Source organism: Camellia sinensis, chromosome 4, assembly GCF_055761805.1.
Source record: "Camellia sinensis isolate YWXY chromosome 4, ASM5576180v1, whole genome shotgun sequence".
In the NCBI taxonomy this organism is placed as follows: Eukaryota; Viridiplantae; Streptophyta; class Magnoliopsida; order Ericales; family Theaceae; genus Camellia; species Camellia sinensis.
This window is the reverse complement of record NC_138964.1, coordinates 13,567,910-13,579,986: the sequence shown is the minus strand read 5'-3', so window position 1 is coordinate 13,579,986 and position 12,077 is coordinate 13,567,910. Positions and strand designations below refer to the sequence as shown.

At 42.7% G+C, this 12,077-nt stretch overlaps 1 protein-coding gene across 1 annotated transcript in view; it reads right to left on the bottom strand.

Annotated features, from left to right (window-relative positions):
• LOC114312627 (uncharacterized) overlaps positions 1 to 4,062 on the bottom strand; it is a 50,916-nt gene extending 46,854 nt beyond the window's left edge. Inside the window, exons 1-2 of the mRNA XM_028258896.2 lie at positions 3,839 to 4,062; positions 649 to 1,170 (exon numbers count right to left, since the gene is read on the bottom strand). Coding sequence (XP_028114697.2) covers positions 649 to 1,170; positions 3,839 to 4,036 — 720 coding nt within the window. The 5' untranslated portion in view covers positions 4,037 to 4,062. The remainder of the gene's footprint in view (positions 1 to 648; positions 1,171 to 3,838) is intronic.
• Positions 4,063 to 12,077: the final 8,015 nt, after the last annotated feature.

Below are 12,077 nucleotides of genomic sequence, written 5' to 3'. Positions count from 1 at the left end.
GTCAGATAGTTCCCAATGTATTTCCCAAACTGTGTTGATCAACCAACCCCATACCTTGGTCTAAGCAGGCCTCTAGGTCAACCAACCTCACAACTTCATTGACGATTTGAAAAAATATAACTGTTAACTAGACATTATGGATATGACTCTAAATTGGAACCTTAAAATTTTAGTTAAAACTTGGCAATACAACTTCAAATTTGCTTTGTGAGTGATTCAAACACTTTACACCTTTGAGAGACTTCACAATCTCAAAAGGAAGAAGTTTTTGGCCACTAAGGGTACACCTTGCCAACAAGTGCATCTCCCTTCACTTGAAGTTAGGGTAAAAGGATTTTAATCTTTTATCTGTAACACATTATCACCCACCTACACTTTAGTCTCACTTAGAGACACGCTTGGAGGTAAACTCAACAAGCTTGAAGTGTTGAAAATAATTGAGGTAGAATTAAATTAAAATGACAACTAAACCTGAACCCTTAATCCAACTTATAGATACACCTAAGAGTTAAAATTTGGGATTAAGGACTTGTGAAACAAACCAAACACCCCCCCCCCCCCCCCTTCTTCTCTCTCTCTCTTGTAGGACACTTTCACAGACAATATTTAAAAAAGCTAAACAAATTGCTTCTTAAAAGATTCACAAACCTGCATCCATTCAAGGCAAGCACGGGTAAAGAACAAGTATGCCTCGAGCTCATTGTACGAGCCTCCATATACATATTGCCCCTTAAAGAAGTGGTTTTTCGGTTCAATAAATACAACTGGTATGCCAGAAACTAGCCCACGGTACGCATTAGTAGGGATCCAATTTCCATCATGGTACGAATCATATGTACTGAGCAGTGCCAACTCATTGATCTGCTGCTTCGGAATACACTCATAGAAAGGGATCATGATATCCACTTTATGGCCACGTGATAAACATGCACGGGCCAATCCAGTGACAACATCACCAAGACCACCAACTTTTGCTATTGGTGCCATTTCAGCCGTTACATGAACTACATGCATCAGATCAGAATCCTTGTCTACGTCAACTGGTAGTTCTGAGCTTATGTCCCATGAAGGGAAATCCCTCTTCCAGAATGGGATTTCATCATTCGGAGAAGGCCAAATGAGATTTTCAAATTCTGAGTTGGTTGAACCTGCTGGTTTTTCAGCACCCACCTGTGAAGGACAAAAGGAAGACCACAATGAAAATATTATTGCACAATTATTCCCCATCATTGTGAATCCCAGTGAATAACAGGCAGTAAATCCAGCAAGTTTAAATTGCACTGAAGTTCCCAGTTTAATTTGAAAAGTTGAGTCTTAATATCAACCATGTCAAACATTTTTTTAATAAAAAATTTCATGTATCTGAAGACAGAATTGATATCTTAAAACTTAATTACAGCAACAGGAAACAAGACGCTTTTGAAGATTTTCCAAATCAATAAAATATCTCATAGAAAAAAAACAGTGTTACATTACTAAAACCAATTGCACACCAAAAGCATGGCCCACTTGTGAAAAATATGATTGATTGCAAATCTAAATTCAAGCAGGAACAAACTGCCAATAGTCCAACTCATATAGGCCACAGCTGAAAAGTGGAGAATTCATGAGTTCATGACACTGCATTTATGTTTTATTTAGAGTTTCCATGAACTACTTATATAAAGAGTTATGTACACATCTACTCTATTATCTCTATTATATAAAGTGTACACCCCATTTGGGGATCGTCTATTTGCACACCACACAATATCTTAGTGCATACCATTTACTCTGTTCTCACCACACTCAAATTTGAATTATTTTATTTTTTCTCAATTCATGCCATTAATTTTCATATAATATGAAAATACCTCCATCTTCTCTAATCTCATACTCTAATCCTAACATTAACCCACCGCCACCATCAACCGCCAACATCATCCCCCTTTGCCACCTCCTCCCCAACTCTGTTGCCTCTTCCAACTCTCTCCCAAGCCCCGTTGCCCCCTCCCACCGCTACTTCCATTCCTTTTTCTTCTTCAAACCTGTGGGGAGGATGGGGGCTTGTGCCTCACAGGGATGAGGGCGTCCAGGGATTAAATGTCGTGGGGATGGAGGTGGTGGTGGGTCGCTATGGGTGTGAGCTACAATGGTGGTGGTTGTGGGGTGGTTGGGTAGCAAGGGGGGTGGGGGAGGGGAGGGGGTTCACGGCGGTGGCGGTGGTTGCTAACTTGCTAGTGGTGTGTAATTGTATACTCAGATTTTTTTTTTTTTTTTGGATAAATATATACTGAGAGATTATATTTTAAGGTTTTATCCAAAAAATAATAATTTGCTTGAGGGACACAATGAGAATTAAAAAGTTTGACAACCGTGTGAACCGAGAAGGTATTGTGTAAATAGAACTACCCCCATTTGGGGCAAATGCTGTCACACTTTTTCGTTTTCCAAAAATGCCCTCATCTTTCAATCATTGTAACATTTAATAACTACTAAATACATTTTTGGGTAAACTACCAATAGGTACTAATAGTTAGACTTAATTCCCATCAAGTCTTATTGAAAATAAGTTTTAGTAAAATCGTCACTAAAAAAATTTCTCTTTTTGATAATTTTTTGCATATATCGCTAAAAATTGATAATTAGTGACTTTCATTTGTCACAATTTTTATAAATTATCACTAAAATTTATAATTAGTGACATTTTTCTGTGATGAATTTTTCAAACTGTCACTGAAACATGACGATTTTTTTAAACTATCGCTAAAACTTATAATTAGTGACATTTTTTGTGACAAAATTTTCAAACTATTGCTGAAAATTAACAATTTGTAACATTTTTCATAGTATTTGATGAAAAAAATTATTAATTATCATAGGATCTATTGGACAATAAATCTACCTATTAGGACTCATACGTAAGTCTCCCATAGTTTTTCTCCTCCATCAAACCATCTCACATTTTTATCATTCAAACGCTATTAAAACTACCTAAAAATTTAAAGGGTAAATTACACCATTAGTCCCAATAGTTTCAATTTGAACAATTTGGTCCCTACACTTCTAATTTTGCTGCAAAGAGGTCCCTCCATCACTTACCGTCAAAATTTAAAATGAAAAAAGACCATGTGTAAAACTAGAGGGACTAAAGTGAAATTCAAAACAAAATACAGTGGCGGTCCTTGTAGTTTGTTTTGAATTCCACTTTGGCTCCTCTAGTTTTGTACTTGATTTTTTTCTGTTTAAAATATTAACAACACATGACAGAGGGATCACATTGTTGCAACAAAATTGAAGGTGTACAAACCAAATTGTTCAAATTAAAACAGCAATGACCAAAGTAAAATTCTGCTCAATCTAGAGGGACTAATGAGGTAATTTACCAAAATTTAAATGTATAACTGCAAACCCACATTTGCACCCACTGTAGCTTATACAGACTATAATCACCCCTTAGAAATCAAAATAAGCTAAAAGCTAGTAATCTGAAAGAAGCTAAAAGCACCCCAACTTCTAAATAATTAGTTTATTTAAGTTGTTTCTACCTAATAAACCATAAGCAGAACCAAACAGTCAAATTCCCAAATTAAAATAAGCTATAATCAGCTTATAGAAGCTGCAACAAACACCCTCAATCACCTCTTAAAAGTCAAATAAGCTATAATCACAGCTGTAACAAACAGCCCAGTTTTCTATATATGCCTAAATTATCACACTGATTAGTTCGACGTTTTAATTGATCGGGGAAGAACTAATAAAAGATTCAAAATTTGAATACAATCTTTTTTATTTTCAAGGCATTTTCCCAGCAACCAAACAAGAGGTAAAGACACAAAGCATAATATTTTGTTATTGCCTGAAGTGCATGAATTTGGAAATTGCTGCTGAAAAACAACCCATTCTTCTTGTTCCCCTTTCTTCTCACTGATGCTCCGATACTTGGACTTCGATGCTGATGGCGATGATGATGATGATGCCAGATGCAAGCATCACCAGTCTGAACTACCAATGCACCCATCTCTCTCTCTCTCTCTCTCTCTAATGTACTATGCATATATATAGATATATATAGAAATCTGCAATCACAACCAAATTTAGAAAGTAATCTTAGCCATTAGATTCAGGGTAAATTACCAATACACTAACAGATTAAAATATGAATTATTTTTTATAATTTTAAAAATTATATTAAAAAAATTTTAATTTCATAACAAATCATTTTTTTTTATTAATAAATTATTAAATTAATTAATAATTTTTAACGAAATTTTTAATTTCATAACAAATCACTTTTTTTATTAATAAATTATTAAATTAATTAATAATTTTTAACGATATTAGAAATACATTTTAATTAATAATTTAAATAACTTTATTATTATATAAGAAAATAATTATAAATTTTATTTTTTTAATTAATTTTATTAAATAAAAAATATTAATAAAAAATATTTATAATTTTATAAATTATAAAAAATAATTTATACTTTATACAAATCTTAAAAAATATATTTATAATTTACCTTAGATTTAGATAAGAACGAAAACCAACCGATGATCCGACATTGGCAAATGCAATCATAGAATTTCTGTGACGAATCCAGTTGGAGAGCCACGTGAAGGAGTGGGGCTCCCCTCACTTTTGAGTTGTGTTTGGCTGGGATTTTAAGGAAAGATTTGAAAAATAAATAAATAAATAATAATTAAATAAAATATAAATATATTTTATTTTTATTTTATTTTATTTTTTTAAACCTCTTCTCATATTTTCTAACCAAACAGTTAGAAAGTGAAAAGAATATAAAGAAAATAAAATAAAAAATATATACTATCTTTTATGAATGTGAGTAGAATAAAAATTTTATATTAAAAAAATTGAGAAATTATAAGTAATTATTTTTGAGAGGATAATTTTTGAGAAAAATTGGGCCGAGCTGCGAGTTGGGCTTTGAGGCCCAAAACGCAAAGGACTGAGTAAAAAAGGCCGTAAAGGATACTCCGGCCCAGGAGAGCAAGGTTACTTCGGCAAAGTTACTCCGGCCCAAGGAGGTGTGATTACTCCAGCTCAAGAAGAGATAGTTGCGTCGGCCCAAGGAAGAGTAAAGCTACTCCGGTCCGGAGGCAACTCGGAGTTAGGCCGGTCTCAGAGTTAGTCCGGTCGCAGTATGTTCTGGGAAGGCCGATTTCGGAATTAGTCCGGTCGTGACTTACAATGGTTAGGTCGGTCAGAACTTGTTACTTGGAAGTTTGATCTAAGCACACCAAGGTTGAACAGGGCAGCCGAAGCAAGGAGTTAGAGGAGAAGACCGAGCTAAGGATAGTTCGGCCCTCTGTGGCTCGGTATAGCCAATTTTACTTCGGTCAAATGGAAGTTCGGCCATAAAGAAAACCATCCCACTTGGTTTAAGCAGTGGGGGAGGGTGTAAAAGGATAAGCATTATCCTTAGGAGAATGAATCCTAGGAGGACTCTGCATGGAGAAGTACAAGTCCTACTAGGATTGTGCCTCGGGAAACTTATAAAAACTCACAAGCATCACCTTGAAGGAGGTAATTGAACGCAATCTTTCTGAGAACTTAGAGCTTTGTCTATTTGTCAAGTTTTTCTGACTTAGGCATCGGAGAGGTTTCCGGCACACACCCGCCGGCTAGCTCACGTTTGTGTTTTCAGGTGACAAAGCGACGTCGTACGGAGGAGCGTGGACTTGGTCAACAGGATTATACAAGGAGAATTATTTCCTCCCCGTACAATTGGCGCCGTCTGTGGGAACATCAGACAAGAACAAAAAACCTCTTGACTAAGCTTCTCCTTTTCTCATTCAATGGCACACATTGAAGACTTACCGTAGTCCGCCGTCGACGGACTAACTCCAGAGGGGGGCGCAAGGCGTGAAGGATTACCCTCTGTCCCTCATATGGCAGATCTGGAGCCCCAACAACATAATTCCAGGAGGAGTGGCAGGGGAAGGCGGAATAGCAGCCCTCGACATTCTCAGAGTCCTGACAGGCAGAGGAGGAGGATTGATCCTCAAGCCCTGGAAGACCGCGTGAAGGAACAAGATGAACTAATTCGAAAGATGGCGGCGGACATGGAGGCTTTGAAACGCCAGATGAAGACTAAAGATGTGGCGACAGGAGAGGGGCGCAAGCACAAGACGCCCCCTCGCCACTCAGAGAATCGTAGTAGGAATACTACACCCTCCCAAGGAGAGAGCAGAAGCCTCAGGACAGGCGACACTCACTCCTTATCTTCAAGGACTCGTCACTCCAGGTCTGAGAGGACGAGATCCGAAAGATCGTACACTGAAGGAAGCACGTATTGGCCTTCACATTCACACCAAACCAGATCCAGACAAACAGAGCTGCCCAGGTCATCCGACTTACGAACCGTGCTCGAAGAAAAAGCACGATGCAAGGAGGATGCCAGGGCAAGGGATCCACACCGAGTTTCGGCCTTACAACGGTTGGCTCATCGGACGCATGGAAGCGTCGAGGTTGGAATGCCAATACCGCGACCGGCCTACGAACCAACGGACAAGGCATTGGCAAGACTACAGACTTCGCCGTTTGTCCCAGCGATCGAAAACGCGCCCCTACCATCAGGCTTCCTTCAGCCGAAATTCAATACATATGAAGGGAAGACGGACCCGTATTCACACCTGAGCCACTTTCGCCAAGTCATGGCTGTGTACAGGCGAAACGAGGCCTTAATCTGCATACTCTTCCCGTCAAGTCTTGGCGACCTAGGCTTGACTTGGTTCGAGAAACTCCCAGAAGGCAGCATAGCCTCTTGGGCTCAATTGGCGGAAGCGTTCGTAACAAGGTTTCGAACAAACACTAAAACACCGGGGGAGATAGACCAGTTACTCTCCATCGACATGGGTGAAAAAGAGACCCTCAGATCCTACAACAGTCGCTACTGGGAGACATTCAACCAGATTGGAGACTGCCCTACCAATCTAGCCATTGTGCAATATAAAAGAGGCCTACCAGTAGGGAACCGACTAAGGGATTCAATTACCATGACGCCACCCCTCACCATGGAGGCCCTGATGGAGAGAGTGCATCAGCACATCAGGGTAGAAGAGGATGGCGCGCGTGCAACCGCGAAATCTAGTGCAACCATAGTACCAGAAAAGAAGACCTCAGCAAAGGTCAATACAGTAGATCGACAGAACAAAAACGGGCGTGGCAGACGAGATAACGGAGAAGACCCAGACAAAAGATGGTTGAGAATCCGCACTGCCATAACAACGGTATTCAAAAAACCAATATATCGGATTCTGAGCGAAATAAAAGACGAGTCATTTGTCAAGTGGCCAGCCAAGCTAGGGAAAGCTCAGAAGAATTACGACGACAGATCACGGTGCACCTTCCACAAAGAAAAGGGGCACCGAACTGAGAATTGCACGCCACTGAGACAGCACTTGGAAGAATTGGTGGCAGCAGGCCACTTGGACAAATACATTGAAGGAGGAGCGCAACCGGCCCCCCAAGATCATAATGACCATCCCAATAGAATGCCAATCGATGCACCACCTCAAGGCATTATCAATGTAATTCATGGAGTTTTTGAACCTGAGCGCGTATGCGAGCTTAGAGGTTCAATCAAGAAGGCTGAACACTTTAGGGAAGTATTAAGTGCCCAACCTACCATCAAGAAGGGGAGGACAGAGGCAACAAACGTCATGTCCTTTTCGGATAAGGACTTGGAACGAATTTACTGCCCCCATAATGATGCCCTGGTTGTCACTCTCCGAGTCAAGGATTTTGACGTCAAGCGGATTCTGATTGACCAGGGTAGTTCATGTGAGATCATGTATTACGACACATTCAAGCAACTGAAACTGCAAGACAAAGACTTGGCACCTGCAGTTTCTCCCCTGATTGGATTCAACTCCATGCCAGAGTGGCCTGTCGGCAAAATAATCCTTCCAGTCAGAGCAGGAAGTGTAACAAAACAAGTGGAGTTCTGGGTATTGAAGGTCCCCTCCACCTACAACATCATCCTGGGCAGAACATGGCTGCATGCCATGCGTTCGGTAGCGTCATCATACCATCAGGTAATGCGGTTCCCCAATGACGCCGGTATAATTGAAGAAGTCTATGGCGATCAGATCATGTCAAAACAGTGCTTCGCCACAGCGAATGGAAGCCGAGCTGCCAAAGGATACGTTCATTCGGTGGAAGAGCCAGAAAGTAATGAACTATTCGCGGACGTCGGCAAAGAGGCTGATCAGAAAGCGGTGGAGGACTTGGTGGAGGTAAAAATAGATGAGAAGAACCCGGATAAGTTCTTCTTGCTTGGCTCATCGTTATCCAGCGCTGAGAGATTAGAGGTCTTGGAATTCTTGACCTCTAATATCGAAGTGTTTGCTTGGACACCTTACGACATGCCAGGCATTGATCCAAACTTCATCAGTCACCAACTCAATGTCCACCCATCCGCCAGACCAGTCATTCAACGCACACGCAGATCGGCACTCCACCACGCCGAAATAGTGGCAGAAGAGGTAGGCAACCTGCTGGAGGCAGGAGCAATAAGAGAAGTGCACTACCCAAGATGGATCTTCAACACAGTTGTAGTGCCAAAAAAGAATGGTAAATGGCGTGTCTGCGTCGACTACAAAACAGTCAACAAGGCGTGCCCGAAAGATAGCTTTCCTCTACCAAGGATAGATCAACTGGTGGACTTAACGGCAGGGCATAACCGACTTAGCTTTCTGGATGCATACAGAGGCTACCACCAGATCGCCATGTATGAACCAGACCAAGAGATCACATCCTTCACAACACCAAGGGGTTATATTGCTACAAGGTCATGCCCTTTGGCCTAAAGAACGCAGGGGCGACATTCCAAAGGATGGTCACCAAGATGTTTGAACCATTGTTAGGCAGAACAATGGAGGCTTACATCGACGACATGGTGGTCAAAAGCAAGGATGAGAATGACCATCTGAAAGATTTGGGCGAGATGTTCCAGATCCTGAAGAAACACAAGTTGCGCCTCAACGCGTCCAAATGCGCATTCGGAGTTGGATCTGGCAAATTCTTGGGCTTCCTGGTGACCAACCGAGGTATAGAAGCAGACCCCTCTCAGATCAAAGCAATCCAGGAGTTGGAGAGACCAAACTCAGTCAAAGAAGTGCAGCATCTCACTGGTATGGCGGCCGCACTCAACCGGTTCATAAGCAGGTCATCAGACAGACTACGACCATTCTTCCAAGCTTTAAAGGCCAAGTTTGAGTGGGATGAGGAATGCGACCGAGCTCTGGAAAGCTTGAAGGAGTACATGTCTTCCCCACTACTACTTGTTACTCCAGTACCTGGTGAAGAACTCTTTTTGTACCTAGCAGTCTCTCAGCACGCAGTCAGCGCAGTGTTAGTTCGTGCAGAAGGAATACAACACTTGCCCATCTTTTATGTCAGCAAGACATTGTTGGGAGCCGAAACAAGGTACTTGCCCTTGGAAAAACTAGCATTAGCATTAATGATGGCATCCAGAAAATTGGCGCACTACTTTCATGCCCACACCGTAGTCGTCCTCACGGCCTTTCCACTAAAAGCTCTGTTTGAAAGGGCGAACTTTAGTGGGCGAATTTTGAAGTGGGCAGTGGAGTTGGGACAATTCGACATCAAGTTCCAACCCAAGACAGCAATAAAAGCCCAATCTTTGGCAGACTTCGTCGCAGAGTTTACTCCTGGAAGTCATCATATCTGCCCAGTCGACCTAACTGACTTAACCGAACTAGGGACGGAAGTTGACGCCGGAATAGCGCAACCCCTAGCAGAAGGTAGTCAATCAAGTACCAAGGCAGACCATACTAAGGACGACAAGGAAGCAACGAACAAAGGCTCACCAGCAGTTCAAACAGAGGACGAAGGGCAGACAGCCAACATGGACTTTGAAGAAAACACCATCCTTGACCCCACGGCATCGTCTGACCCTTCCACTTGCTGGAAACTATTCGTTGGAGAGATGTGGAAGCTCTTTGTGGATGGAGCATCCAACCGACATGGTGCAGGGCTTGGCATAGTCCTCATCTCTCCAGACGGCCTGGTTATAGAGCAAGCAATCAACCTTGGCTTCCCAGCATCCAACAATGAAGCGGAGTATGAGGCGCTTCTCGCAGGACTCAAATCGGCACACTTCATGAAAGCAACCGAACTAATGGTGTACAGTGACTTTCTGCTGGTGGTAAACCAAATTTCTGGCGAATACGAAGCAAAGGACGACAGAATGGCCAAGTACCAAGAGTTAGTCAGAACGGAGATCAAGAAGTTTGATGTGGTAAGGATAGAACAAATTGGCAGGGAGGAAAACAGCCGAGCGGATGAGCTAGCAGGCCTGGCCTCAATGGCAGATACATCAATCCCTCATCCATTACTCCTCGACTTCTTACCAAGACCAAGTGTTAAAATTTATCAATAAACCTACCACCACTACCACCTCACCTACTCCACTAAACCTAACCCACTACACCACTACCACCTCACCTACTCCACTAAACCTACTCCACTACACCTACATCTATATAAGTGTAGACACTCCATTTTTGACCGACCTTGAGACTCAGATGTCACCAGTTGAGCACTTGGTGATATTGCATAATGTGCTCGTTCAGAAGTTTCAGAGTCGCGGCTGCGAGCCCCGCCTCCGGACTTCCGGACCTTCTTCGGTGCCTTCCCTCGGTTTGCGAACCAGACTCGGTTTTCTCTGTTTCTTTTCCTGAGGGAAGGGAGAGGTCCCGTAGACCATCTCTTAATGTCCGTAGGCTACATTTGGTGGCTGTAGGCCATTTTTCCCATTTCGGAGTCCGGTTTCCGGTTTCCGGTTTTCGGAGCCGTCAGGCCGTGTGCCTCGGTTCGGGACCGCTTAACCATCTCCTATTGCTCTGACTTTTGGCATACATCTTATTTCATCCCTTTTGAGGGACACTGGGGCCTAAGAAACCCACTTCGAGGTCGAATACCATTTTCGGTGCTTAACAGCCCATTTTCGGGACCCCGAACTGCGTGTTTTGGCCCCGGAACGTTCGTTTTACAACGGTCTTTGTTCATTTTTGGCAGGTACCTCTGTTTTATTACAGGGAAGGTCACTGAAGGGTGGGAGGCCAGCAATTGTTGCAGCAACCAGTTATTTCTCTTCCGGAGCCTCCCGGCGCCCGTTTTTCGCACTTCCGGGCTAATGTTGAGTACCTTGGAGCTAGTGTTGCCAACTTTCAACCACATATCTGTGATCTACACACTTGGGAGGCCACTAAAAGTTGGTGGCCGGCCATTAAGGTCACCTGACCCTTTTGACCCCTTTCTTCCGGGCTAATGTTGAACCCCTTGGACCATTTTTCTTGAACTTTGAACCACATATCTGTGATGTACACACATGAGAGACCCCTAAAAGTTCATGGCCGGCCAGTAAGTCAACTTGACCCTTTTGACCCCCTCTTTCCGAGCCATTGTTGAACCCCTTGGGCCCACTTTCTTGGAATTTCAACCACATGGTTGTGTTGTACACACATAGGACTACCTCCCCAGTAGCTTGCCGGCCAGAAAATCACATTGACCTTTTTGACCCCTAGCCGGCCGGCTAGGGGGTGTGGCCGGCCGGCCACCTCCAGCAAAAGTAAGAGGCCGGCCGTGTTCCTCGCACTGTGCACTTTACAGCTGTGGGGCAATATCCCCCAGATATTTTCTGTGTCCGGGGGATATTTTGTGGGGGAGTTTTGCCCTCCTTCTCCCCCACCTTTACACCCTTTTTTGAACCCTTATAACCAGCTGGTGGCCTCCTTTGCAAGGGTTAGAAAAACTTTCCTTCAAGCTTCCATAGCCAACTCCATCTTCTTCCTTCTCAACTCTTGAAAAAACCCTAAGTCCCTAACCATTATTCCTTCTACACCACCAAGCTCTACCACCACCATCTCATTTCCAGAAACAAGGAAGGATTCTTGAAGGCTAAAGAAGCTGCAAATCCATCCAAAAAGCAACAAAAGTTTGAATCTTCAAGGGTAAGTAACACTTTTACCCTTTTGACCCTTTCTCTTGATCTATTTCTAAGCCTCACTTCTTTTTGGTTTCAAGCTCCGGCCCTAACTTAAAA